This window comes from Penicillium expansum, assembly GCF_000769745.1.
Source record: "Penicillium expansum strain MD-8 chromosome Unknown contig52, whole genome shotgun sequence".
NCBI classification, from domain to species: Eukaryota; Fungi; Ascomycota; class Eurotiomycetes; order Eurotiales; family Aspergillaceae; genus Penicillium; species Penicillium expansum.
In genome coordinates this window covers 55049-81754 of record NW_015971294.1, presented here as the reverse complement: position 1 = coordinate 81754, position 26706 = coordinate 55049, and the positions used below count along the sequence as shown (strand labels likewise).

At 48.9% G+C, this 26706-nt stretch overlaps 12 protein-coding genes across 12 annotated transcripts; 8 read left to right on the top strand and 4 right to left on the bottom strand.

The window, feature by feature from the left end:
• Nucleotides 1-579: 579 nt before the first annotated feature.
• On the top strand, nucleotides 580-2099 carry PEX2_019620 (oxygenase MpaB family protein; the record flags this gene model as incomplete). The annotated part of the gene is made up of 3 exons (XM_016739237.1): nucleotides 580-969; nucleotides 1024-1749; nucleotides 1815-2099. 3 exons carry the CDS (start codon nucleotides 580-582, stop codon nucleotides 2097-2099), a joined length of 1401 nt encoding a protein of 466 aa, XP_016599176.1.
• A 724-nt stretch (nucleotides 2100-2823) lies between these two features.
• On the bottom strand, nucleotides 2824-4090 carry PEX2_019610 (histone H1/H5 family protein; the record flags this gene model as incomplete). Its single annotated transcript, XM_016739236.1, has 5 exons — nucleotides 2824-2949; nucleotides 3017-3145; nucleotides 3197-3339; nucleotides 3479-3609; nucleotides 3984-4090. The coding sequence occupies 5 exons, from the start codon at nucleotides 4088-4090 to the stop codon at nucleotides 2824-2826; spliced, it is 636 nt and encodes a 211-aa protein (XP_016599175.1).
• Nucleotides 4091-6345: 2255 nt separating this feature from the next.
• On the bottom strand, nucleotides 6346-7764 carry fen1 (multifunctional nuclease RAD27; the record flags this gene model as incomplete). Its single annotated transcript, XM_016739235.1, has 5 exons — nucleotides 6346-6867; nucleotides 6927-7488; nucleotides 7549-7553; nucleotides 7615-7700; nucleotides 7752-7764. 5 exons carry the CDS (start codon nucleotides 7762-7764, stop codon nucleotides 6346-6348), a joined length of 1188 nt encoding a protein of 395 aa, XP_016599174.1.
• A 299-nt stretch (nucleotides 7765-8063) lies between these two features.
• On the top strand, nucleotides 8064-10463 carry PEX2_019590 (uncharacterized protein; the record flags this gene model as incomplete). Its single annotated transcript, XM_016739234.1, has 4 exons — nucleotides 8064-8359; nucleotides 8422-9259; nucleotides 9308-9584; nucleotides 9637-10463. The coding sequence occupies 4 exons, from the start codon at nucleotides 8064-8066 to the stop codon at nucleotides 10461-10463; spliced, it is 2238 nt and encodes a 745-aa protein (XP_016599173.1).
• Nucleotides 10464-11126: 663 nt separating this feature from the next.
• On the top strand, nucleotides 11127-12576 carry PEX2_019580 (acyl-CoA dehydrogenase; the record flags this gene model as incomplete). Its single annotated transcript, XM_016739233.1, has 4 exons — nucleotides 11127-11331; nucleotides 11399-12308; nucleotides 12365-12474; nucleotides 12530-12576. The coding sequence occupies 4 exons, from the start codon at nucleotides 11127-11129 to the stop codon at nucleotides 12574-12576; spliced, it is 1272 nt and encodes a 423-aa protein (XP_016599172.1).
• Nucleotides 12577-13434: 858 nt separating this feature from the next.
• PEX2_019570 (putative ubiquitin conjugating enzyme (UbcD)) lies at nucleotides 13435-14211 on the top strand (the record flags this gene model as incomplete). Its single annotated transcript, XM_016739232.1, has 5 exons — nucleotides 13435-13478; nucleotides 13533-13578; nucleotides 13696-13725; nucleotides 13832-14015; nucleotides 14072-14211. The coding sequence occupies 5 exons, from the start codon at nucleotides 13435-13437 to the stop codon at nucleotides 14209-14211; spliced, it is 444 nt and encodes a 147-aa protein (XP_016599171.1).
• A 977-nt stretch (nucleotides 14212-15188) lies between these two features.
• On the bottom strand, nucleotides 15189-17075 carry PEX2_019560 (VOC family protein; the record flags this gene model as incomplete). The annotated part of the gene is made up of 2 exons (XM_016739231.1): nucleotides 15189-16830; nucleotides 16900-17075. The coding sequence occupies 2 exons, from the start codon at nucleotides 17073-17075 to the stop codon at nucleotides 15189-15191; spliced, it is 1818 nt and encodes a 605-aa protein (XP_016599170.1).
• Nucleotides 17076-17714: 639 nt separating this feature from the next.
• On the top strand, nucleotides 17715-18023 carry PEX2_019550 (uncharacterized protein; the record flags this gene model as incomplete). The annotated part of the gene is made up of 2 exons (XM_016739230.1): nucleotides 17715-17869; nucleotides 17921-18023. The coding sequence occupies 2 exons, from the start codon at nucleotides 17715-17717 to the stop codon at nucleotides 18021-18023; spliced, it is 258 nt and encodes an 85-aa protein (XP_016599169.1).
• Nucleotides 18024-18794: 771 nt separating this feature from the next.
• PEX2_019540 (18S rRNA pseudouridine methyltransferase) lies at nucleotides 18795-19931 on the bottom strand (the record flags this gene model as incomplete). The annotated part of the gene is made up of 3 exons (XM_016739229.1): nucleotides 18795-19271; nucleotides 19337-19596; nucleotides 19889-19931. 3 exons carry the CDS (start codon nucleotides 19929-19931, stop codon nucleotides 18795-18797), a joined length of 780 nt encoding a protein of 259 aa, XP_016599168.1.
• A 2342-nt stretch (nucleotides 19932-22273) lies between these two features.
• PEX2_019530 (ESCO family N-acetyltransferase) lies at nucleotides 22274-23404 on the top strand (the record flags this gene model as incomplete). Its single annotated transcript, XM_016739228.1, has 1 exon — nucleotides 22274-23404. The coding sequence occupies one exon, from the start codon at nucleotides 22274-22276 to the stop codon at nucleotides 23402-23404; it is 1131 nt and encodes a 376-aa protein (XP_016599167.1).
• Nucleotides 23405-23838: 434 nt separating this feature from the next.
• Nucleotides 23839-25166, top strand: PEX2_019520 (uncharacterized protein; the record flags this gene model as incomplete). Its single annotated transcript, XM_016739227.1, has 2 exons — nucleotides 23839-23875; nucleotides 23971-25166. The coding sequence occupies 2 exons, from the start codon at nucleotides 23839-23841 to the stop codon at nucleotides 25164-25166; spliced, it is 1233 nt and encodes a 410-aa protein (XP_016599166.1).
• A 577-nt stretch (nucleotides 25167-25743) lies between these two features.
• PEX2_019510 (uncharacterized protein) lies at nucleotides 25744-26696 on the top strand (the record flags this gene model as incomplete). Its single annotated transcript, XM_016739226.1, has 2 exons — nucleotides 25744-25814; nucleotides 25901-26696. The coding sequence occupies 2 exons, from the start codon at nucleotides 25744-25746 to the stop codon at nucleotides 26694-26696; spliced, it is 867 nt and encodes a 288-aa protein (XP_016599165.1).
• Nucleotides 26697-26706: the final 10 nt, after the last annotated feature.

Here is a 26706-nt window from a genome sequence, read left to right as displayed (position 1 = left end):
CTATTTGGGAAGGATCTAGTTCATCGTTGGGCGTCAAACTTGATTTTGTCGTGTCCTATGCTGAACCAACTTGCCCTATTCGGCATGTAGACAGGCAGGGCATGACCCGCTGATCTCTCCAACGTTGTTCTCAAAAAGAGGGAAAGGATATAGTACAAATCTCGCAGGATCTCAAGTCATTTTCCTACCAGGATAGTTGGTGCAAGCCGCCATAATAGGTAAAAAAAAAGCCATGTCAAGACTTGAATTTGGTAGATCCAACAGTCATGGCCTTCCAGTGCGCTTCCCACTAGAGTCAGTCACATAAGTCAATATGTAGGATAGTGATGGTTATCCACTAGGCAGACGCCGATTTACACCACCACATTCAAGCGAGATAAATTGACTAGGTACAAGGAACTTGAAGTTCAATGAAAGGTAGAATCACTAACATGGGTCAACGCCTTCAAATGCGAGAGTCCAGGTAGGGGAACTTCGAGGGACTATTTAGTTCCTGTATTGACCTGCCAGTGTCCTACAACTGCTCACGATCGAACTCCCAAGTCTTTTATCCACTGTGTAATATTGACCACCACTACCATGACTACACACAAATCGCCCAGTGACAATGCTCGAAAGGTGTGGAACCATGAGTTCACTTGGACGGATAAGCATTTCACACCCGAAGAACTGCTACCTTTGAGACAGGAGACCGATGATCTAGCCGTTGATGCTGTGAGCCGACTACAGGCTATTGCCGTGAAGAACAAGCATAGCATGGGACACGGTTTTGGTCGATTCGACATGTACAGTGTCTTGAAGGAACATCATGGAGAAGACAGTGTGTTACAAGGACTCTGGGAAGAAGTGAACGCCGTCCCTGAATGGGTTGATTGGGCACAAATTGAGCGTGGACAAGAGTTTTTCTATCGCTACTTGATCCCCAATATTACCGGTCTGGCTCTTCAAGGATTTCTCGGAGGCACTGCAGTGAGAAACACTTGATATCCATATTGGTCTACAGGATACTGCTGACTTTCAAAGACAATTGCAGGTGGAACAGAAGTCCTCGTCAGAACAGGAGGTTTTTCTCTTCGAGTTATGCCCAGACGGTTCCTCGAAACCTTCCTATGGCTTCTGCAGGTGACAATGGATCCGAAGTCTATTCAGCCAGGCGGAGAGGGACACACTTCGACCGTGCGTGTTCGGCTATTGCACGCTACGGTTCGCAACCGTATACTGAAGCTCATGGATCAAGACCCGACATACTTCGATGAAGTCAAGTATGGTGCAGCTGTCAATATGAGAGACGCAATCCATGCAACAGCTATCTTCTGTTGCATGCCGCTCTTCCGTCAACTTCCCAAGATCGGCATCCAGCCTCGTCCGCAGGAGATGGCGGATTTCCTGGCGCTGTTCCGATACATCGCGTATGTCATGGCGACTCCGGATAGCTTCTTCGATGGCACGGAACAGTCAAAGGCTACTATGGAGAGTATCATGATGTGCGAACCTGAGCCGACAGAGTCCTCCAAGTCTATTGGGGCGAATTTCGTCGCTGCTGTCCAGGATTATCCAGGCATTAATGTGTCCAAGTCAATGATCGAGGTTGGTTGTCGTGTATTAAGTGGCGATGAGTTGGGAGATAAGATGGGATTTTCCCGGCCTGGGGTGTTTTACAAGGCCTCGTTCAGAGGCTGGTGCCAACTTCTTGTGGTTATTACTGCTCTTCAGCGGTTGTTTCCGGGCTTTGATCGAATACTTATGAAGGTGAGTTGCTAGGGAGGGGGAATGATTAGTTCAGCCACCAACAGACTGCTGATATCTTTCCACAGAAATCGAAGGAGTTCGTGCTCGTCAACGTGTTTGGGGCGTCAATTTTGAAAGAAGGGAACAAATTCGAGTTCACTCATCAACCACAGCTGAATAAATTCACCAAGAGAGAGACTAAGACAGACATCAACCTCTCCCGGTTCAGGCCGGTGGAAGCGATCGGGTTTGCTGTCTTCCTAATTGAATGCCTAGTTTATGCCCTGGCCTTGGGCATGCTGTCATATGTTCTCAGCGCAAATGGCATGGTGTCTCAAACTCTTCTCAATGTCCTTGGAAAATGTGCTTAAATTCCTATTCAAGTTCTTCAGTGGCATCTGCTGCTTCAGTCATTATATCCCTGAGGTTAAAAAATGATAGACATTTTGCGCAGCCTCTGACATCAGGTTGACTATCTCGTTTTATTACACTCATTTACTGTTTTTTATCCAATGATTGTAGGGATCAAATAAAACACCGGTACCCGATCGTAAGAACCTGTATTCGTTATGTAAAGTGGCTCAAGCCAGGGCTTAGGATGCATCATCATCTTCGACAAATTGACTTGTTCATGTTGCATTCTTGTCAATAACCTAAGACTAATACCAAAATTCGTATGAGAATAATAAAGCTTGTTTCAGTCCAACGATACAAAGATACCAAGATGAAAGATCTACTGTTTAAACTCCAACATTCGACCAAAACCAATTTGAACTTCACATTTAAAATGGAATTAATCGCAATATCAAGGTAATAAGAAGATTGCAGTTCCCCCATCGCAAACCCCACCGCAGGACGCCATCCATTGAGCTTTAGAAAGAAGTAAAGCCATCATAGCAAAGATACCCAAAAAAACAAAACAAAAGAGAAACAAAAAAAGCCAAGGAAATCATCAGAGCCACAGAGATCAATGAGTCCAAAGAAAGAAATTACAGGAGAAGAACAAAGGAATCAGTACCAGGTACTCTCCCTGGAAATGCGCACGTGAAAATATAGGGAGAGCTCAACCTAGTGAAAACAAAGAGACCAAAGCCTCTACTTCTTGGTGGTCCGCTTCTTGGGGGCAGCCCGGGTTGTTGTTGGCTGCGGGGCAGTAGTCTTGGTGATACGGCCAGACTTGGTCTTTCCCAGGATCTTGGGCTGCTCAACGACAGCAGGGGCCTGGAATGTTCGTCAGCAACGGGTCGATCAAGGGGGGAGATGGACTGAACATCCGGAATCAACTTACGGCAGTGGAAGTCTTGCGGGCCTTGCCAGAGTTAGCCTTGGGCTTGGTGGCAGTGGGCTTCTTGGGTGCAGCCTTCTTGGAAGCGGCAGCCTTTGTGGCAGTCTTCTTGGGAGCAGTCTTAGCGGGAGTCTTATATTAAAATTAGCAGGGACCACAGGAATACATCCTCGCTAAGCTTACCTTAGCAGTGACCTTGGTAGAGGCCTTAGGGGCAGTCTTGGCGGCAGGCTTCGCAGCAGGCTTCGCAGCAGGCTTAGGAGCAGGCTTAGGAGCGGCCTTGACAGGAGCATCCTTCTTCGCAAGCTTCAAAGGGCCAGATGGGCCTAGACGGTGACGCGTTAGTTAAATGATCAAATAACGGAGGAAACCATCTAAATGCATGCAGCGAAATGCCGAAGTTGAATCAAATTACGCAAAGTAAAATAGAATCAATGCGCGCAGGCAGGGTACATGAGAACTTACCCTTGGGCTGAGTGAACTCATTCTTCTCAACACCGGCCTTGATAGCCTTGTTGAACTGAGAGTCGAAGACGCTCTGAGAAGTGACGTTGATCTTGTTGTTAGCCTGAACGTACTTCTTGATAGCCTGGCGACTAAAATAGGGGGAGATTCAGTTAGTGGCTTGTTTCTAGAATAAACGGCACGAGAATCCGGGACCGATCCCAGATGCGTCGGCGGCGAAGAACACCAGAAACATACCTGCTACCATTGCGTTCTTTCAGCTATACGCAGAAAGGACAAAAGTCAGCAATGAGAACCATTAAAAAATAAGAATTGGTTTTGTTGTGGTTGTCCATGCCCAAAGGCAAAGACGTGTCACGGTCGGGCGCGCGACCCGAATCACAACAACCAGGTTGGCTCGCGCCGGCAGTGATCAACTCACGCTAACAATGGCATCCTTGATCATATCTGTATCGATCGAATCAGCAGATATTCGCGACGGGATTCATGTCCATATCACTTTTACGCGATGTGGTGGGCATTCAGGATCAGTGGAAACATACCGCGGTAGGAAGTGTGAGGAGCAGGCGCCGCCTTCTTGGACGCGCTGGTAACAACCTTCTTGGGAGGCATGATTGATGATTTGATATAAGGTTAGAGAAGGGAGAAGATGAAGAAGGTCAAGTTATCAGAAGACGAGAAGTAGAGAAAAAAGATGTGGTGAGAGTGAAAGCAGAAGAGGAAGAAAAAAGAGCAGAGGGAAAGGGAAGGCCGCGGGGCATCCGTGATTTATAGGCGACCGGTGTTGACAACAAGATCATCAGAGAGAGAAAAAAAGCACTTTCTTTTGGATTTTCTTTTGAAAAGTTATCTTTTAGCCGCTTCTTCTTTTTAATTAAATGTTGTGTTTCTTTCCTATCTTGCTGTGTTCTTTGCGAGTATCTCTTCGCGCGTTCCAACTTGGAAGAATGGCTGATGTCTACACATTCTCTCTCTTTTATATGGAATACTTTGAATATCAAGATACTTGACTATATTTGATCAATATCTATTAGAGTAACAGAAAAATTTACAAGATTTTACAAGATTATAACGCGATAATAGTCATATCAAGTAGTAAACTGGTACTTCTACGCGTCCCTTTTCCCCTCGATGGAAATCGCGCATACTCTATTTTGGAGGCTTTGGGAGCGATCACATATCTTCTCGGAGCCCGGGAGATCCTTTTCCTATAGCCACATTCCAATGCCGTCTGGGGTAACCATTTACTCTTTTCCCTCTTTCCTCGGGATCCAGCAACCCTTCTTTGAGAAGAATTCAAAAGCGAAAAAAACTGCAATAGTTCGCTATAGTATGACCTTTTATACCTATAACGTGCATCAAGGTCTCCTTGCTTAGACGTGGACCTGCATTACCTCGTGCTGAAAAGTCACGTTGTACATTTTAAACTTGTCGATTTCCATGGTACAACCCCTAGATGATGTCGACACTCGGCACTTTGGGAACGCATATGCAACTTTTATAAAACATCTACGGAGTATCTCAGAGTAAGATTAGAATAGGACATGATTCGAGTTCAATATTTTTGATTAGACAGACAATAATAGAAATAATAGTACAAAGTAGCAGAGCACTTGCACCTCAAGCAATACAGATCACAACATATATATTGTCGAAAACAACAGAGCAAATGAAGATATATTTTTATATTTTAACAAAATAACTGAATACCAAAGATCTCATAGCAGATCACAAGATTTACAAAACCCAAGTCCACCTTAGGATCAGTGTGGCACGCGATATATATCGCTCAAGAGAGGGGAAACCTTGGAAGCTCTCACCTGGGCAGCGGCAACGCCACTACCTAATCACATCAGGATCAGCAGACACAACCAATAGCAGACGCAGAATAGCCCCAATCTCACCATTCCCCGCTGATACACACCCATAAAGTTACCGAGAAGAAACAAGAAAGGTTGGGGCCTGGGATCGACCCGGGGGAGATGTATGCCGAGGGACCCATCGGACGAGCATGTTTTTGTCCCAACTCCGAACCAACACGAATAATAACAAAAATACAATCTAATTGGACTCAACCCCTCGTTTCTTACCGTATGATCCCAATTATTGGACCACCAGCGTAGCTGTGCGACGGGGATCATCGCATCTGTATCCGCAACCGGCGCGTCGAATCAAGGGCTCAGCTGGTGAGAACGCTGATCCTGCATCGCATGTGTTCTGGCTGCATCTTTTGAGGGGATAGATTGTTTGGGGCAACTGAGGCCAGCGTATATTTGCTGTATTCGAAGTGTTTGCTGCTTTCCCTCGTGAAGATCAGTCGTGGTTGGTGTTGTGAGGCCTCGACTAATCTCGCTAATCGGGCCCGATCTATACAACCCTCTACGCGAACGCTGAATCTTGACTCCCCTGAGATAGCTACACCAGAACATCTAAATATGAGATTTGATATGCTCATGTATTGACAATAGATAGGAGATAATAAATATAAGGGTTTTGGACCTTTCTGTCAACTGTAGCCCCGAGGATCAGACGGAATTTCCGTGTCTACTCTGCTTGATCTTGTCTGATCTCGACGTCCAAGGGACTGGAAAAAGATACTAGAACGATAGATCAGAATAGGAACACATATTCCTCCAGTTTTGTTTTAAATCAGACCACCATTTGCTATGATACATGGAATTTCATGCCATGTCCCGATCCGAGGCGAAACGGACATTCTCCGCACGAGTGAAAATAATGCATAAGAAATAACGAAATAAACCACAGAACGCCCACGCCAGTCCAGCTCATGTTAGATCAGGAAAGAATTTTGTATCATAAGTTGTTTTTTGACGGGAAAAAAAAAAGCATTTCTCGCCATCAAGAAACTAGGCCGCTCCACGCGGTTTCGACTTGGCTTCCTTCTTAGCCTTGGCATCGTCCTTCTTTTTCTTTTTTTGCTGCTGCAGCTTCTCGTCGTGCTTGCGCTTAAGAGATGCTTTCTCATCCTCAGTGCGGGCGACGGGCTTGAAGAATCCCTCCAGCCGGGATTGCTGAGCAGTCTTAAGGTGCTTCGACAGACGGGCGGCACCGTTGCGCACACGGTCTTCATTGAAGCCCTTGTCCCCAACTAGATACTCAATCAGGCCATCAACATTGGGAGCTTCCCACTTGAAGTCGCATTCAGGGTCGTCGGCAGGCCGGACATCCGGGTTGACAAATAGCTCTCGCGCATCTTCGTATGGCCAGTCCTCGGGAACTACAAACTTCTTCTTCGGGTCGTTCTTCATGAACTCTAGGACCTTCTCCAGAGACTTGTGCTCCTTGATTAGGCTAAGAGCAGTGGTGGCTCCCACCTTGGGAATAGGCTCTAGGTAGTCACAGCCCAGAAGAATGCAGAGATCGATGAACTGCATTGTAGATATAGTTAGCAGCCGTGATTACCCATATCACACTCAGGACACTGTACCTGTGGGCGGTCCATATCGAGACCCTCAAGCGCCCGATCTAAGTGGATCTCTTGGATAGGTTCCTTGCGCTGCTCACTGAACGTCAGGTGGCGCAGGAGAATCGGTGACTCAAAGCACAATGTATCCATATCCTCTGACGCAGCTGCGTACACCTTACCCGCACGAGCAAGAACAGCGCACTGGGCTTCGGCTTCCGTCGGCGCGTTAATGAAGGGGATTCCCATCAGCCCAAGGAGCTTCTTGCACTCCGCATTGTGTTCACGGGTGACGCGGACAGTCCGTCGTGAGAATTTTTCGATATCCTCCGCAGTTCCGGTTTCCTTCGCTTCTTCATGGGCCTCAGTTGCTTCGGCCTTGCGCGCAACACGCTTCGCCAATTCACCGGACTTGAGCTTCGGCGGGGCTCCGTCGAAAACATAGAGAGGTTTGATGCCGTTGTCCACCATCCGCAGAGTACGGTAGAACATGCCCATCAGGTGGGATGTGGTCTCGCCGGACTCACTCATGAGCTGTTGACCCTCCGAGCGCACGGCGATCAGGAAACTGTAAATGCTCATCGACCTATTCTGGGTTAGCGACTAGAGATTCTTGAGGTACCGGGACGGTGATCCAATAACGTACGCATCCTAATTTGAAGAGTTCATATGTTAGTATCTGAAAACAAATCGCAGATTATACAATGCATACAATTGCGACCTTGCGGCCGAAGTGATTCTTGATCTCGCCCGTCTTGATCGCATCGGGAGCATTCTCGGAGATAACTTGGTATAGGTCTGAAGCTTATTTAGCAAAGAGGGATGGATGATTGAGAGTAAGATACTTACGCTTAATACCCATCTTGAATGTGAGCTCAGGTTGTCTCAAGTTGGAATCTTGTATCTGTGTAGAAAGTTGAGCTTTACCTGTCGCAGTACGCGAACGCGCTGGGCTGGAAACGCGACACCATTTAAACCTAATTGGGTATAGTGTGCCACATGATCAGGTGACCGGACAAGCTTAGACCAATTAGTGCCTTATTTATGCCTGAATATGCATGTCTGCCTCAGGGGGCTAACCGGCAATGAGTAATTCGGGCCAGAACCGGCCGGTCCACGGGTGTCAAGCTGTTACAACCCCGCCTTTCTGTCTTCCCCGGAATGCGCCAGGAGGATGAGTCCAGCCTCCACACTAATATGAAGCGGAATCGCATTCAATTCGAGGCCAATGGCGACGCCTCGTCCGTTTCTCCCCCGCAGGGTGGCTTCACCCCGGAGGACCGCCCTCACCATGTTCCGAAGATCTCTCGACGGATACGAGCATGCACCGAGTGTAAGCGGCACAAGGTGCGCTGTGACATGAAGGCGACTGACTCGGTGTGCTCGCGGTGTCAGCGCATGGGACTGGAGTGTGTTGTGAATAAAAGCCTCCAAACATTACTGGAGGACGAAGCCGAGTGAGTGTCTTATCTTTGGTGTCTATATCGGTGACATATACTGATTGCGCCGGCTACGACAGGTGGAAATCAATGATCGAATCGGCAATGACAGACCTGCTAAGGAAATCCCAGCTACCAGAGCTATCATACTACCAAGCAGGCGGTGGTACAATCGAGACGCCTTCGAACAAAAGCGGCCGGAAAGACTCCACCGTTTCGACTGATGATATTGGATTTGCGCAACATAAAAGGATCGAGCCATCAGGCAGTACAGTAGGGAATAGCACAGCTGCAAGGTCAAACTATGGCTTCCCCCAACAACCACAACCAAGATATTCTTTGGACCGCGAGGAAACTGGCGCAACCTCTCTAGTCACAGCACCGATGGGCAGTTTATACGAGGTGACGCAGCTCAGTGAAAACCGCGAGAGCTCACCCGGACAAAAGCTTGCCCCTGATCAAGCACTGGTCACTGACCTCATCTCGCGTGGAGTGGTGGATATACAGGAAGCGGAGGAGCTATTTTATCAGTTCGACCAGGTACTTAACCGCTACCTATGGGATGGAGCTTTGCTAGCACATAAAGACTTGACGTCTGTCCGAAGGTCTTCATCAATGCTATCTGCTGCCATTTTGGCTGTCACCGCGCTTCACATGCCGGCCAAGGAACGCATGTTTGATACATGCTACACCGAGTTTGCAAGATTGGCATCAGAGTCTATGCTGGGCCATCATCACACCTTGGATGATATCCGTGCACTATGTATTGGAGCATTTTGGCTTGCAGATGTTAGCTGGAAGCTCTCTGGCTATGCGGTTCGCATTGCAACCGAGCGCAACCTACACCAGTTCTTTCGTAAAGCCACACAAGGGTCGCCAGAACACATGGAACAGGCGAGGCTGTGGTATCTCCTCTATGTGAGTAATCTGACCAAACATGCTGTTGTTTTTGCTTATATTTTTCAGACCTTGGAACACCACTTTTCTATTGCATACGGCCGGCCACCGATGATCCATGAAGATGCCAGTATCACTCAACACAATGTCTTTATACAAAACCCATCAGTTTCACAAGGAGACCTCCGACTTCACAGCCAGGTCGACCTGTTCATTATTCTCACCCGTATATATTTTGCATTCGGTCCAGATGTCGACTTAGAGGTCCCCGAGAGCGATTTCCCCAAGATTGATCAATATGATGTTGATATAGGGGACTGGAAGTCGGCATGGCTTCCTAGACTTGGTAAGTCTTGACTTCCTGAGACACTACTGCATCGTCTAATATATTACTACAGCGGGAAGCCGTTACGTCGGCGCATATCCATACAAGGCCGTGTATATGCACTATCATTTTTCTCGATTACAGCTGAACTCAGTTGCTCTGCGTACATATCACTCATCCACCTCCTCAGGACAAATGTCATTCGAACGCAGGAAGCGTGCCAACATCGCTGTTGAATCAGCCATTGCGACTCTCCAGGTTTGTCTGGACGAGCGGGATATCCAGCTGGCGCTCGTCGGTGTCCCACTATATCTCCACAGCATGATCACATTTGCTGCAGTCTTTCTGCTAAAAATTGCAGCCAAGGTTTGCTCGCACGGGGCAATTCCCGGGAGCCAGGGCAAACGGACCTCAATCGCCTCGGCAGGGCTACACGTTGACGTGAGCTACGTGCGTGTTCTTGTTGGCCGGGTTGTCGAGCTCATGGTGGCTTGCAGCCAGCGGGCGAGCGAGCGTCACCTGAGCCACCATATCGCTCGGGGTCTCCGCAAGATGCTAACTGGGCTTGAGGAGTGGGAGAAGCGCACCGCTGGTACCCAACAACATATGGGGTCATCTGCGCAGGATTCTCATTCTCTCTTCAAGCCGGTGGTCATCCCCGGAGCGCAAATGCTGGGTGAGCGTGACACTATTTTGAACCACCCGCCTCCATTACTTGGGGTGGCACCGCTGTCTGCCGAACGCAGCAATGGGTTTGAACCTCCCCTGACCCTAGGAAAGCAGGAGCCCGGTCTATCAGTGGGCTCGGTTGACCCTATGATGGCAGATCTGTGGGGATTCGACGAGGATTATTTCCCTACAGGGGTATTTGACTTCCTTCAGAGCCAGATGCCAGCGTGATCTACCTGAGGCTTGGGATGCTTTCCCTCGATATATTCTTTTTGTACATACATAACTAACGGCCGATGATTGACAACCACAGTTGTTGCAGGGGAATATGGATACTAGAAACATACATTTAGAGTGAACTATTAATGAAGTCGAGCTATATCTCCATACAAAAATGAACCATTTCCCTGATAAATGCCACTATGCCATTGAGCTAGCTCTAAAATCCACTCACCTCAAAGAAGTTTGCCACATTCATTTCAACAAGGCCACAAGAGTTGATACCAACTGTTGATCATAGATCATAGAGACCCATGCTGTATGTGTTGTAGGTTGAGGGTATATTTCGGTGCTTGGCATCGAGCCCACCCGGATGGACCGAAAAAGTCCGAGTCGGTTGAACATGCGGAACCAAACAGCCATTGCTCGGGGATTTTGTCGAATCATATTGCTCTGATCATATTGAGCTGCATAAATGCAAAGACCGAGTTACTGTTGATCTGGTAATTCTATCATTCCTGATATATTGTACTCGGTGATTTCATTTACCTCAAACCTGCGAAACTGCCGAGGTCTCCGTCATTTAGTGCATATTTGATTGAGCTCCCCCGCAATAATTGTCACCTCTTTTGTCCTCTCCACTCTGTACAATTGTGTCTCTTCTTTATCTTAGCCATGATGAACCGATCACTTCTTCGCGCAGCTGTGCGCTCAATTCAGGCTGGTCCTACCTCTGTGGCAGGCCGCCGGTACGCCTCCTCGGCCGTCTTCAACTGGGAAGATCCCCTCGCCGCAGCGGAGCTGTATACGGAGGAGGAACTCGCAATCCAGGATACAGCACGCCAATACTGCCAGGATAAGCTTGCGCCCCGCATTTTGGGTATGTTCAATCTATTTGCTTTGCTATTGTTTTGAAATGGTAAACTGACGTCAGTGATCCCTTGCAGAGGCCTATCGCAACGAGGATTATGACCGTCGAATCTTAGAAGAGATGGGTGAACTGGGTCTCCTCGGCGCTTCAATTGAAGGATACGGATGCGCCGGTGTCAGTACCGTGGCATCGGGCCTCATCACCAAGGAAGTCGAGCGCGTGGACTCGGGATACCGATCAGGCATGTCAGTTCAGAGCTCGCTAGCTATGACCGGTATCTACGAGTTCGGTACGGAAGAGCAAAAGCAGCGCTTCCTTCCTAATCTCGCTAAGGGCAAAATTTCCGGCTGCTTCGGTTTAACAGAGCCCAACCATGGCTCTGACCCTGGCTCCATGGAGACCGTGGCTCGCGAGCATCCCACCCAGAAGGGCATGTACCTGCTCTCCGGCAGCAAGACGTGGATCACGAACTCTCCCATCGCCGATATCGCGCTCGTATGGGCTAAGCTCGATGGAAAGATCCGTGGGTTTATCGTGGAGCGTGAGCGTGCGACCCCTGGGTCGTACGAGACCCCCGCTATCAAGAATAAGAGTGCCCTGCGTGCTTCCATCACTGGTATGATCCACATGGATAATTGTCCCGTACCAGCGGAGAATATGCTGCCCGACGTCGAGGGTCTCAAGGGTCCGTTTACGTGCTTGAACAGTGCCCGCTTGGGAATTGCCTTTGGTGCTATGGGTGCCCTGGAGGATTGTCTTGCCCGTGCGCGCGAGTACAGTCTGGAACGCAAGCAATTCAAGGGCAACCCGCTTGCCAAGTACCAGCTTATTCAGATGAAGTTGGCTAACGCGGCTACTGATGCTGCTTACGGAACTCTGGCTGCGGTTCAGGTGGCTCGTCTTAAGGATGCTGGCAAGGCTACACCTGAGATGATCTCGATGATCAAGCGTCAGAACTGTGACCGTGCTCTGGCTAATTCCAGAACGTAGGTTTCTCCGTCTTGGGGGTTTGTTTGATTTGCTTTACTAACGTTGGTAATAGTCTGCAAGAAATCTTTGGTGGCAATGCCGCCAGTGACGAGTATCACATTGCCCGCCATGTGGCCAACCTGTTTGTGGTGCAGACCTACGAGGGTCAAAGTGATATCCACGGTAAGTCATTCCTGCCTAAATGTGTTGGGCTGAGACTGATGCATGTTACCGATAGCTTTGATCCTGGGCCGTGCCATTACGGGCAAGCAGGCCTTCGTGTAAAAATAGAGAGAAAACACTTGTATATAGAATATATCCCAATTGAATGTCTTAAAGAGATAGAGATGTACTTATAATAGTAGCCAGTAAGGACCTCAATAGTAGCCTTGAGTAGTATATGGTCACGCTATCAAAAGCATACTTCCTTCCTCTTTAGGACAAGCGGGAAATTGCGGGCGCCTCACCCGCACGTGACATCATCGAGGGGCAGTGTATTAGTATCATGTGGTGTAATACGGGCTTTCAATACAGAGGTATATTGAAGTTGAAGGAGATTTGAATATCAAATCTGACCATTGAAATATTATATACGGATTAATGGAGATGATGTATTATTATAGGCTCTACTTGATTAGGCACTGCCCTCTCATTCACTAAACTGAACATTTGAAATATCTGCAAATGCTGTCGTGTGTATATGCCTTTGCCTAACCCCGCCAGATTCGATGATTCAGCCCTATCGAGGGGATTTGCCTTCTTTCATGAAACAATCAAATTTGATTTATCAAGACATTTATTTATACATGACTGATATTCTGTCCGCTTCTACCTCATTCTTCAATCCCTCAAATAAACATACACCATAGGTCATGTAACTTCAATGCTGAATCATGATGTGTCATCTCAGTGTGGCGCCCGGTATTCCTGTATTGGGCCGTACAATACCGACAGAATCGATTCCGCCCACCTGGGGGCACTTTTCCCCCCTCTTGAGACTCCCAATTATCTTCTTTCCCTCTTCTTTTCCACACAAAGACGTAATCGTAAGTCGACCTACTTTCTCTTCGACTTGAGAATCAACAACTGATCATCCATTACCCAGTTTCTCTTTAGTTTTTTACACTTTTCTCTTTGCTCGTCATGGCTCTCAAGCGTATTAACAAGGAACTCACTGACCTCGGCCGGTAAGCCTATCCTGATGCCATCATCTGCCCTTCATGAGTCTAACTCTCCTCTAGGGATCCACCCTCTTCCTGCTCCGCTGGCCCCGTTGGAGATGATCTGGTATGAATACTCGCTTTCTTGGTTGGCGCCGTGTGGCGGGGCACAACCGCCCCGGTGTTGAATCAGGTTGATATCAATGAGGGGATCATGGATGACTGACTTGTCTTTTTCTTACAGTTCCACTGGCAAGCGACCATCATGGGTCCTGTAAGTTGTTCTCGTCTCTGCTCTGGAGGACTTCGGGGGGGCCATCTGGCCCTCTGCGAGGTCCACAGATTCATCACCAGGTTCAAGATACTAATAGATCATATAGGGTGACTCCCCATACTCTGGCGGTGTCTTCTTCCTTGCCATCCACTTCCCTACCGATTACCCCTTCAAGCCTCCCAAGGTCAACTTCACCACTCGCATCTATCACCCCAACATCAACTCCAACGGCAGCATCTGTCTGGACATCTTGAGAGATCAATGGAGCCCTGCTCTCACTATCTCTAAAGGTGAGCAAGATACTTCCTTTCGTTCTCTACTACGCAAAATCTCTAACAACCCATAGTGTTGCTTTCCATTTGCTCGATGCTCACAGACCCCAACCCGGACGATCCTCTTGTGCCCGAAATCGCGCACGTCTACAAGACCGACCGACCCCGGTACGAGGCGACAGCCCGCGAGTGGACGCGCAAGTACGCTATTTGAGTGAAACGACAAATCTGATTCCTTCGCTTCTTATGTTCTTCTCTCTATCTCTCTCCCCCAATAACCCTCCTTGCGGCCCCTATCTCGCTCGACCACTTTTCATCGGTGTCATCTCAAACGTCGCTCTGCATCTTTCCGCTTTCTTTGCCCCCTGCTCTAGATTCAGAATCCGCGAAAGCCTGGCGTACCTATGGTCGTAGAAACTTTTTCAGTTTTTTTTCACCCCCAAACTCTTGTGTGTTGATTTCAAATGCACCTGTTCTTGCGCGCGTTTGCTTCCTGCTTCCGTGCCTAAAAACTGCATTTGCGCCGGGTTTGACCTTGTCTTGTTGGGCTGAGTTTCTGGGACTTTTCATATCCAACGATCCTTATGACAAATTCTCATGCATTCATGGCATCCATTTCTGCTCTTTTTCACACGCTTCATGCGTCTAGGATTGAATTATGGACTTTGCCAAGATTTCTCCAGTTCTTTTGCTTCTTTGCTTATACTAAGCGGTGCTTTGGACTCGGGTAATGCTTTGGGAGGTTCAGAGAGTAGTTCGAGATCACCTACTATGTGTCTTGCGTTTAGGGGCTTCTATCTTTTTTTTTCCTATCTTAAATAACACAATCTAGGCAGGCCCGTCTGTGTGTTGAAGAACTTTTGATACTAGTAGACTGTAGTTTGTAAATCGTGTACTCCGTACTGTTGGATTGATCATCGGTATATCAACTACTCTGTATAACTTCAAACACTGATTCACTTGAATAATGCATTCCACTTGCCCGACTCCCAACTCCATATATGTATGTATGTATGTATATCTATCTGTGTAAATGCAAATCAAAAAGATTAAGAGTAAAAACTCATCAAATCAACTCTGTCGTATCGAAATATCCCCGGACTGAACCACAAGCCCAGACTCAAAGCGAGTCCAGGTAAGTCCAGCACCAAGAGAAATGAAATAAGATGCAAAAGAACATCACCACCATCATCAAACAACCTGACTCCCCCGTCGACTCCCAGCCCTCGACCCTTCTCCAGCCTTAACAGTTCTCTGACTGGCCTTGGAAGCCTGACTCGCCCCATCCCCGTGGTCATCAGCCCTAGAACTCTTCGACCGATGCGACCGATGACGATGCGTATGCGATCCAACCTGACTAATGGAGTCATCCGGCGAGACCACTGAGTCAACATCCAGATCCGCCACGCTCTCGGGAAGCGGGACATTCCTTGCAGACAGATACGAGTTCCCACCGTCCTTGCTGTGGATACTCGAACTGGAGTAGTATGTAGCGCTTGAGCCAGCGGGGAGGGGGATATTGCGCGCCGAGCGGGAAGACGATGCAACGCTACCGTTGTCCTTGCCGACGTGCGAGGAAGAGCGCACCGAGGCGGCGCGGTACGAGTGCGTGCTTTGCTGGCTCTTGTGCGAGCGCTGCGAGACAGTCGACTCGTACCCGTCGTGGTCGTCGTGGCTGTTACGTCGGTGTGTGCTCTGCGACGCTTTGATCGTTGACGAGCTGTGCACGCTGCTTGGCCCGCGGGTCTTCTCTTCGTGGAAGCTGCTGATGAAGGTTGAGGGCGCGCAGGCGTAGCGTTGCTGGGAGGCGTTGCTGGCCGGTGGGTACTCGATTGCCCGGAGCGGGATGTCTTCTGGGATGCTGTAGATGCTGCCTTCTGAGGCGCGCCGGGGGTTGTCGTGCATGTACTCGGTGCCGTCGTAGATTGTGCTGGCGCGGGGGTTCTTGGAGGTTACGCTGCGCGTTAGGGTTGAGCGTGGGTTTGAGGCGGTGGTGTAGGCGCTGCGAGGTGGTGGGGGTGCTTCGATGGCGCGGTATTGGGATTGTTGGTCGTCGTTGCCGAAGAAGGATTGCGCCGCGGCTTTGAGTTGGGGGAAGCTGCTTGCGAACTGCATTGGCTGTTCGGGTTCCTGGATCGTTGACTGGGAGTCGCCTTTGACCATTGCGTAGGCGATGGCGGCACCTGCCGCGGCGCCAAGGAGCGTGCCCACGATAGTCTTCGCTGCTTTGCTGCCGTCGTCGCTTTGTGGCGGTGCGGGAGCTTGCATGGTGTATGACGGCGGGGGTGGGGCTTGGAATTGGCGAGAGACGACTGTTGGTGCAGACCGCTCATAGGTTGTAGGTGCCTTGGAAATGGCACGAGACTTGGCCTCTGATCGGGCCTCAGATCGAGCTTCGGACCTTGCTTCAGATCTTGCTTCAGATCTGGCTTCAGATCTGGCTTCAGACCTTGCCTCAGACCTTGCCTCAGACCTTGCCACGGATCTGGTTTCGGACATGGCCTCAGACCTGGGGGGTGCGATGCTCTCTGTCTTGATCGTGCTAGCTTTGCTGCTTGCCTTTGAGACCACAGAGCGGCTGGAACCCTCCAGAAGAGCCATCGTCGGACCGCTAGCCTCTGATATAAGCGAGGCATTGCTGGGCCGGTACACAGCTTCAATGCTGTTGCCGTCGAAGTCGATGACGGCTGCACTGAAGTACCCCGATTGCGAATCTCGCATCTTGGGTTCGCCGTGGATCTTCGCGCCCGCTTTTAGGGCGCTTATGAAGAACGAGCCGACTGCGTCTTTCGACGGGGCTGGAAAGGCGACATGGACTGCACCAGGAGGAGATCTTGGGTTCGGGTTAGCTTTGGTTGAACGATTGAGTGTATTTGGGTGTTTCTTTCTAAAGATCACTCACCCAGGCTTAGTCTCGGTCATCCAGAAATCAGCAGGTTCCCCCTGCTTCTGACCGAACCCTATATAGTCGTCATGCCTGCCAATGAATTGGTATCCCAATGGCTGTAAACATGATAAGAAGAAAGAGGTGGAGGTTGGGAGGTGAGAGACGGTCAGGGTGATATGCGAAACAGGCATTGCGAAGGTTTGAAGTCGACGTGCCTGGATTACCGGCACGTACACAGAGTAGAAAGAATGGGGATATGAAAAACGAAGGTGGATGGAAAGGAAGAGAGAGAGATTAAATGGAACCGGTAAAGATATATACGGTGAGGGAATCCAAGTCTATAACCAGATCTATGACGCCAGGAAACGAGGCCACATGAACAGTTCCCCAAGAGCCAGTTAGAATAAATGCTGCGTGACTCTAATCCAAAAACAGAGACGGAATAAACTAGCAGCTTCCAAAATCCTGCCCAAGCTGGTAAAAAAAGGGGTCATCCAGAACACCGCATGTCCCCGATAGTACGTTGGTGGACACTTGAGGACGTGTGATTTTTGTATGGAGTCAGGCAAGTGGGGTTCAGAGACGATTGGCCAACCGATCAAGTCAATGCTCAGAGTACCCGATCTGCACGGGACAGTTGAAACAGTCCAAGAGCGAGGCGTGTTCAAGGCCCAAACCCATCCTCCGTACTTTGTACTTGGTGAGAATAGAAAGAAAGTCAGTCTGTACGGAGTACTTCCAACAGCACCGTAGTCAGAGCAGAGGCCGTTCCTGTTCCTGGCTGCTTTGGGATATCTAGGGGCCCAACTTCGTGCAGAGTGAAACGCTCTATGGCTGGAGGGGTGCAGATGGGTCCCTGCCAGGTCATCGCGGGGAGCCAATGTGGATTCCTGTTGGCGGATGGGGCGTCTGCTCTGGATGCCCTGAGCGAGGTGCAGGAGCCTATCGACGTTAAGTGGGTTTTTTGCTTACTTGTTCCTTTTCTGTGAGCAAATGGTAGACTTTCGAGTGGAGGGGAGAAGAAAAGTCCTGCCAGGTGGACTTGGGTAGATGTGCTGACCGCTACGGGGTTGAGTCATACAACAGGACGTGGTACGTTGAGAATTTTGAGACGGTACTTTTTTATGGGTGATTTTTGAAGTATCAAGGTAATAATATGATTTCTATAGAATAATTACTTGAAAACTACAATATATCTATAATATAGCCAAATGTAACCAAATATAACCAAATATACGATGGGCAGAAGTGCATTTCATATCGCCACTCTTTGAATCCGATTCGCACGTTCAAAGTGAGGCGAGGCTAATTGCATGCCACGTCAAGGATTAGGACTACTTGGAGATTATTAGTAGACTAGAGAAAAAAAAAACCATTGGAGAGAAGAAAGAAGTAAAAAAAAAATAAAAAAGCCATATTTTTATTGAACACAGAAGTTGAAGATATGTGTACTCAGGAATCCCAAACTAATGGACCCTGATCTATGTGCTGTTCACTTTTTCTTTTTCTGGTCTACACATCACAGCAAGGTTGAAGCCGGATGGAAGCAAGAATGGATCAAGGACTGGCGAAAAGGAACCAAATGCCATCCGACCCGTAACGTATGGGGAAAAAAGAACCAGCTCTCTAAACCACTTGGGATGAATCCCGATGCTTGGTAGCTGTCCCAGTATCCAGTATTCCCAGATTCCCTAGAACAAAATCGAGAGATATAGAAAGGTAGAGAGAACTGGGCTTAAATAACAGCCGAAATACTCCAAGGACAGACATATGCAGAGCTATGCATACCTTCGTTCTGCAAATCAATCCCCATAAAAAAAAAAGTGTGGCAAATGTGCCGTCAGTATAGACGACAAGGACGCGCGCTCTCTGGGCGCGATTTCTTTCTTTTTTTTTTTTAATCGGGTTTCTCAGAGGATATCCCAGACCTCTTCGGCAGCGTGGCAGAACTTGCTGCAGGCAACACTGGCACTAAGACTGTAGTTGCTGATACTGATAGTTTCGTCCTTGAAGGAGTCGGCAAAGTCATCGTGACCCTTGGCCATGGCACCGACGAAAATAGCAACACTCTCGTTGGGGTTCAGCGACTCGAGATAGTCCTTGGTGCGGACCACGGGCGCCTCGAAACTCATGGTCACCTTGCGGCAGTTGGGGGGCAAGTGGTCGGTGATCGGGTTCTTAATAACCTTAAGGAGCTTTTCCTGCGAGTTGGTCGAACGGATGGAGAGTCGGTGGAGCAACTGGACCATCAGACCGGCGAACCGCTTGAATGTTCTCGGAATGCGGACGGAAGGATTGACTTCGATCAAGACACCCTTGGCGGTGTGAATGAAAATTTGGAGCCGACCGGCCTTGTTCACGGGGGAATCGAGGAGAGTGAGCAAACACTACGGAAAGTTAGTGGGTATTCTTTTTTGACCTTTATATTGCCACTGGCGATGTTGAATCGTACCTGGTGGGTAATATCTGGTCGGGCTTCACTGATATCGCGGTTCATTTTGCGCATGATACCAATGTGCTCGTCGCTGTTCAATAGAGAAAACTTCTCATCCTTGGTCCCGGAGCGTCCGCTGGAGACAGCCTTATAGGTTTCCAGACTGGCATTGGAGAGAACCACAATCAAGCGTTGGGTGTCCTTATCATGGGATGGAATTGGCACATGCTGTTCGGCGACCAGCTGGGGGAGCTCGGGAGGAGGGCATGACTGGGTCCCTGGAGGTGAGATGTTAGACATATTGAAGTTCAAGACGATGAGAATTGCGATTTAGGCGCGGGGAGGGGTAAAGGGAAAAGGAAAATTGTGACAGATGTGGCTGGGATGTGATCCGAGGGGATTGGTGCCCAGCGACATGTCACACAGGCCAAATCAAAATTGATTCTGGAAGGTTGATGTTGGATTGTGATTCGAGTGTAGTTGCGGAGAGGGAAAAAAAAAATCAACCCGAATAGTGATGAGATTGATATAAAGCAAGGGGGAGACATGAAAAGCGAATTAGATACTTACTCGCACGCTTTCTCTTTCCAGCAGCTTGTTCTTGATCGGACATTGTGGTTGGTAGTATATTGGTAAAATGTTGTTGAGTTGAAGAGTTTTTGAGGGAACTTTCTCGGGGAGAAAAAAGCGGCCCCCAGGAAACGGAGACTCGGAGTCAGCTGGTAGAATGGTAGAATTAGATAGAATCTTGACTCTGCAGGGTTTAGGATGTTTTCTTTTCTTTTTCTTTATAAATTGGAGTGTGCTTGTATTCTTGAGAGTTTATATATATTTAAATGACAGAATAGCCAAGTACTATAGTAAATAACATAACCAATAGCGTGTCCGTGACTTCATATACTATGAACTTAGGATATAGTTTCTACTCAGAGTCTTCAATTGTCTTGGAAATTCCCTTTTAATGTTAGCTCCAACGGTTAGTGCTTAGTGCCCCTTGTTAGCAGAGAGATCGACACCCGGGGACTATAACCCCCCAGTTGTGCCGTTTACGGAGTACAAGGGACATGCCCAGGTGTTTATAACTAGGATGTAGCGTTTGAACCAGCCACAATATGCCGAAAGCCACATCAAGGCTTCTCTTTTGTACAATGATAGGTCCAACGTCCCAGCTTTCAACAATAGCGTCTCACAAGAATATATCAGCCTATGCTGTTTGAGACTATTTACTCCGTACCTCTGGACTAGACCCTGGCAAATTGGCAAGTTTGGCACAGTACTTCCTGGAACACAATGAATACCACTGGAGGGTTTGGTTATACCAGATGATGAGGATGTGTAACATTCTCTGCATAAAATCGGGGTGGTGACTCATAACAAACAGATCTGACTGGTTCATGTCCAACATTGCCTCTTAGGGGGCAGCGTACTCCGTACACAGAGAGGCTCCTATCCAGTGGATGAGAAGGCTCAGCACGGATATCAATACCATGAATGGATCAGAATGGATCAGAATGGCAAAGGTGGGACAAGGAAGCTTTATCACCAGGGCAGCAAGTCTGAGGGCCCTGAACAAGGAGCAGCTCTTCTGGCAATCATTCGCTCTAAGACATTTTTGCTCATAATTGTAGCTTGTGACGGCACTCTCGGCTGTGAAGATGGATCCCCGCGGTCCGGTAGCGACCGGAATGAATGTGTGTCATGTAGGCTCCAGCACTAAATGCTCATCTTTGCACGATGCTTTGCACGATGACATGCTAAACGATCCGTTGCCACCGAGTCTGTGTGAAATCTGGGGGACTAGGCCTCCCATATGTCGATAGGTGTCCTCGTAACCTGGCTCACATCAAACCAATCACTTGACAAGATCGAAGATCTCTATCGGGTCTTGACCCAATCAGCACCGGAATAGTTCGTGTTGGGTTGGCACCAAGCGCCCCGGTGTATATTTCCTGAAATGAAAACAATGTAACCTGTAACCTGTAACCTGTAGCTTGTAGGCGCTGAGAGTTGTGAAGCCTAAAGCATTAGAGCGGTCAATGAGGATCATCACAATTCCAACGCGCTTCCTTGCACAATGCAATACGCAGAAGACCTTACTGGTCATGGAAGCCTTACACCTTGGCAATCACAGGGCCAAGGGGGGCTCAGGAGAGCGTCATCTTTAATCTCCCGATGAGGTAGACTTTGACCAGTGGAACAAGATATTTTCATTGGTTGAATTTAGAGATTGGAGCCTGTCTCCCAACTGCCAACTGCCAATTGTGTACTTCGTACGGAGTACATGATTATATTATTGTGAATCAATCAAGAAAGGGGCGAGGGGAAAAAAATGAAAAAGAAGTGCCCGACATACCAACCACAGGAATTTGACAAGGCTGGTGTGATTGTTATTTGTTAAACGCCGTTTATCTGCACATTTGCACATCTTCACATCTTCACTCTTTCTCTTGACTCTGTTTCTCTTCCTCATTTCTCCTTGGTCCGGTATTAATCCCGGCTGGTGGCGAGACTCTCCTTTTTTTTTATTATTGATTTTTTTTTTTACAAAAACCCAGCTCTCCACCAGAAAACCGGTGATCATTTATTTCTATTTCATGTTCCATTTCCTACTTGGACTTGAAACTTCCTTTTAAAATCCAAAAGAAAAGCACCAAAACACCAAAACATCGTCGATCAAAAGCCCTTGGGAAGCTCAGCTCCGAAGGTAAGTGATTAGTCAGACCATTCCATGGTTCGCCGAAACAATATGACCTAAAACAGACTAGCGTTCCACGCGTGTCAAGCTCGACTTTCTTCAACTTCCTCATCCCACCTTGAGAAGGCATCTGCCCTGAGCAAATTTTGGAAAACAGTCAGGGTCATGCCGTGGACAGTTACCAATTCATTTAAGAGGTATGTCTGTTTTTTTCTTCCAATTTACAAGGGGTGACCTAACATCCCCACTTCAGAGGCCTGATGAAAACTTACGGACGACCAACATGGCGCGTCTATGACGATGAGCGCGTCGCAAAGAAAAGACGCGTGGATGAGTCCGATGAAGCTGAGGCCAACCTGCAATATGCCATCCGCGAGTCTTCAGCTGCGGTGCTGTCAAGCCCGTCGCGTCGCAACTCCTTGTTATCGGAAGGCACGCTCGATGATATTGACGATCTCACCACACCACCGTCGTCGCCACCTCCACGGTTAACCCCACCGCCAGCGAACACCCGCAAGCCCACATTTGCCTTTCTCAAGCGCAAGCACAAGGAAGTTACGACCGGATCGCCCTTGACAGAGGTTAACTCCAATAGCGTACGCGCATCCGTGGACCCACCCAAGCAAAAAGGTCAAAAACAACCCGTCATGCGCCAGATGCAGATCGACCTCGGAAATGATACACGAAAGACCTGTGCTACCTGTGGTATGGAATATATTCCTTCCAATACGGAGGATGCGGCACTTCATAAAAAGTTCCACGAGATGAATGCGACTGGGATTGACCTGGGCAAGGCATTTATGCGTGCCAACGCCTCACGCTGGGTTTACGAAGCGACTCGATTCGACGAGGGATATGTGGTAATTGTGGACCGCAAGGCGTCCCCCAGTGCGAAAAGCCAAGCGAAGAAGGTCCTCGAGGTTGTCAATAAAGAGCTCTCATCACCGGAAATCGACGACGAGACCCTCTGGAGCCAAACGGAACCGCCCAAACATTTGCAGGATGGTCCGACCGAGAAAGTAGATCGGTACCGGGTCTTCCTGCATATGAAGGACAGTCGCTGTGTTGGGCTCTGTCTGACCGAGCGCATCTGGGAATCGCGACCGGTGGTGAAGGAACCAAATGGCGACGCACACAACGGATCCTCCGTCTCGACGCGAGATGAAGTCCGCCCGGCCATTGTCGGAGTCTCTCGCATCTGGACCTCCGGGTCCTCACGACGAAAGGGAATCGCGTTGGATCTCCTTGACTGTGTGGTCATCAACTTTATTTACGGGATGGAAATAACAAAGGCTCAAATTGCATTTAGCCAGCCCACGGAAAGTGGCAATTGTCTGGCACATAAGTTTTTCGAGGGTGAAGAGACATGGCATGTCTATAACGAGCGGTGATGGGGGCACTTGAATATGGGAGGATCTTTTATTATTATTTCACAGCAATGGGTGAGGCATATTGGGGGGCTTGGCTTGTATTCTCTGGAGAGCGTTTTTTTTATTTTTTATATGCTTCTGTACCATACCTGTACCCTTTTCCCATGTACAATAGGGAGCTGGGACGCATTCGTTTCAATATTCCAATTTGACTGAACTATTTATTATCCTAATAATCCTAATCGTCCTAATAATCCTAGTATAAGAACCATTTGTACGGAGTACTCCGTACTCCGTACGTTAATGCATTTTCATCCAAGCCTCTCGGGGGAACCGGAGTCGATCTCGGAAAGCGGCGCGTAGGTAACTAAGAAACCTCATGGATCAGAAACTCGGCGGGGACCCCTCAATTTTTCTCTTCCTTTTCTCTCTATTCTAACATATTTATTCTCGCAATGTCTAGATCAAATCCCTTTCGCCCTAGAAATCCGGGTGAGTACTGTTTTCCCTCTTTCCCCCCCTTGAGCCTTCCCCGGCAACACGGGGAAATCATCCCCAACATGGCGCTGATGAATCCGGATATACAGGCAATCCCGCAGATCCATTGCCTACCAACTCGGGCACTTTTGCCTCTGTTTTGCCCTCCAAGCCTTTATCCACTCCACCTATACCCCCGAACGTTTACCCCGCCAAGTCGTCGATCTCGCTCGAACGCGAGGTAGATGACTCGAGCTCCTCAGACGAAGAGACAAACCCATTCAATCTGGTTGTGTCTGCGACCGATAGTGAGGACGAAATCAATCGATACAAGAGCTCAGCTCCTCACGAGGATGATCGACCACGAGAATCTTTTGGGTCAGCTCCACACCCAGCTCCATCAACAGATGGATCCCCAATATCACCCGACCACAACATGCGGTCTGCAACAGGTGCAGAGAGCTCTTATGCAGGACGTCCTGCAGCACGGTCGTCTCTAGAGCTTGACGCAAGCAGCCCTTCTGGTCGAGCCAAAGACAAGAAGCCGCCGCCTCCGCCTAGAAGTCATCACGGCCGCAGAATTGGCTCTACAGCCACCGCAGAATCCTCCCAGACCGCCCGGTCCCGGTCTACTAACCGCCTGTCAATTCATGGCTCATCTGGGAATATAACGCCCGGCGCCTCGCATCCCAGCTCTGTATCTCTATCATCAGCTGCGGACTACTTCTCAGTCCCAGGAGCGACAGGGTCGACGGACTCGCTCCAGCGCAGCCAATCTCAGAATAAGCGTCCTCCGACGCCACCTCTCAGTCGGCGACACAGTCAGATGCGGAGATCCAAGTCTACACAGTCCAAAACTAGTAGCAGATTAAATATTTCTTACGATTCGGAGAGCAATGATAGTTCTCTGCCTCCCAGTCCGGGACCTTCCAGTCGGGCGCTGCAAAACAAGAGAATCAGCATGCCTCCGCCATCATCGGGGGATTTCCAGGCGACTGTCCCGTTGGGAGATATCTCTCTGAACCTGTCTCCCCCAACTAACTCCAGACCATCATCACTGAAGGCTGGGCGGCGAGCATCATCTTATGGGAGTGTACCGGGTGGCTCTTCTGGACCACCCCCGCCCCCTCCGCCTCGGCGCACTCGAGACTCCATTGCCCGTAGTAGTGATGTGATGGGGTTGAAGGAGAACCGGACACCGGCTCCACAACCATCCAATGCCCTTGATATCCTGGCTGATCTCACCAGACTTCAGAAAGAGGTGGATGATCTGCGGGGGCATTATGAGAATCGGAAGGTTGATTAGGGATAAGGGATTAGGGGGAGCAGCGGGCTGTTTTCTCTTCCACATTTTATTATAGGCGATTGTATACATGAATGAACGAATGCATGAATTTGGCGTAGTGTTTGCCAGTATTGAATTCTGGTAAATTCTGAACAATGGCCTTTTACACTTTGTATAGGGAAAGATGAACGAAGAGTGTATGGTGGTAATTAGTGTCCATCATGCCCAGGTGACAACGAAGCTCTAGGTTTGCATAAGAGAGATCAAATATATCGGTAAAATATGCCTATATAATATAATATTGAAGCAAGTCAATCGGATAATTCAGTTTCTATTGAGAAAATAGAGGCTCCTTTAGTGGAGTAAATCGATAAACTAGCACATATAATATGGTGGCCCGTAGTAAATGTCTCAATGACCACTAAAGTCTTCTGTAGACACCGAGGTATGACGTGGGGTGGAATTAATTATTTAGTTCTCAAGTTCAGTCCACCATCTCTCCTTCTCTCTTTCTCAACTCTCCATCTCTGTTGACATCTCTGAATTACCGACTCTGCTTTATTTTCAGAGAATTAATTCACCTTCGTATCTGCGCATTATGACTACTCCAACGCTGATCAATTTGCCTCCTCCCCCATCGGACCCCGTCACTCCATCGGATATGGGACCGTAAGAGCTCTCTATAACTCCGTCTCTCCTGTGTCTATCCGTAACGTGGAGAGTGAACTGACTTGGCTAATTGACGGGGAAATCAGAGGTACCCCCAACTCCGGCACTACGTCGCTATCTGCTCTCTCGACAACAGCCATCAAAGACGGCCACCAGGGCCAACCATTCCCCCACAGCCACCATGCGCACCAGTCATCCACATCCTCCACTACAACCCTGGAGGCCGAGCGCGCAGATCGAATCTCCCGCCTAGCTGGCCTTGAGCGCGTTGCCACAGCTCGCGCCGGCGGCCAGACATCCGGCCAAGTTCTTCCGCCGTATGCTTCAGGATACTTTGAGAGTCAAGCACTCAAGGAGCGCAGCACAGTTGGCAGCGCCAGCGCGACGGGCAGCATTGCTGGACGCACCACCTGGGCGAGCAGTAGCGACACATACGACGTCGACAAAATGAGCGAGGATCATGAGGACGACGGCACCTCTAGTGTCGGTAACGCCAGTGATGAGGGTAATGCTAGTCTGGTTGGTTTTGGCGAGGGCGCCAACAGTACTTACAGCGGACCGATTTCTCGTCCTCCTGGAATGAACCGCATCTCCTCTGGAGGTATCGGAGCACGACCTACTTCTATGGGCAGCTCGAATGTCAACCGCTCGAACCCATTGGCTTCATATCTTCAGCAACAACAACATCATGCCGGAGAGAGCTCCATGATGTCGCCGTCACCAGCTGGATCGATGACCCCCGAGCCTATGAATGAAGATGCTCGCATGGTTGATGGTATGACGTTTGACTCGGATGTTGTTGATACTACTGCTAGAACCCCACGATTGGTCTCCACGCCAGGTCACAGCAACAGTGGATTTGGCTCACCAACTCAGGACTAGAGTCTGGTTC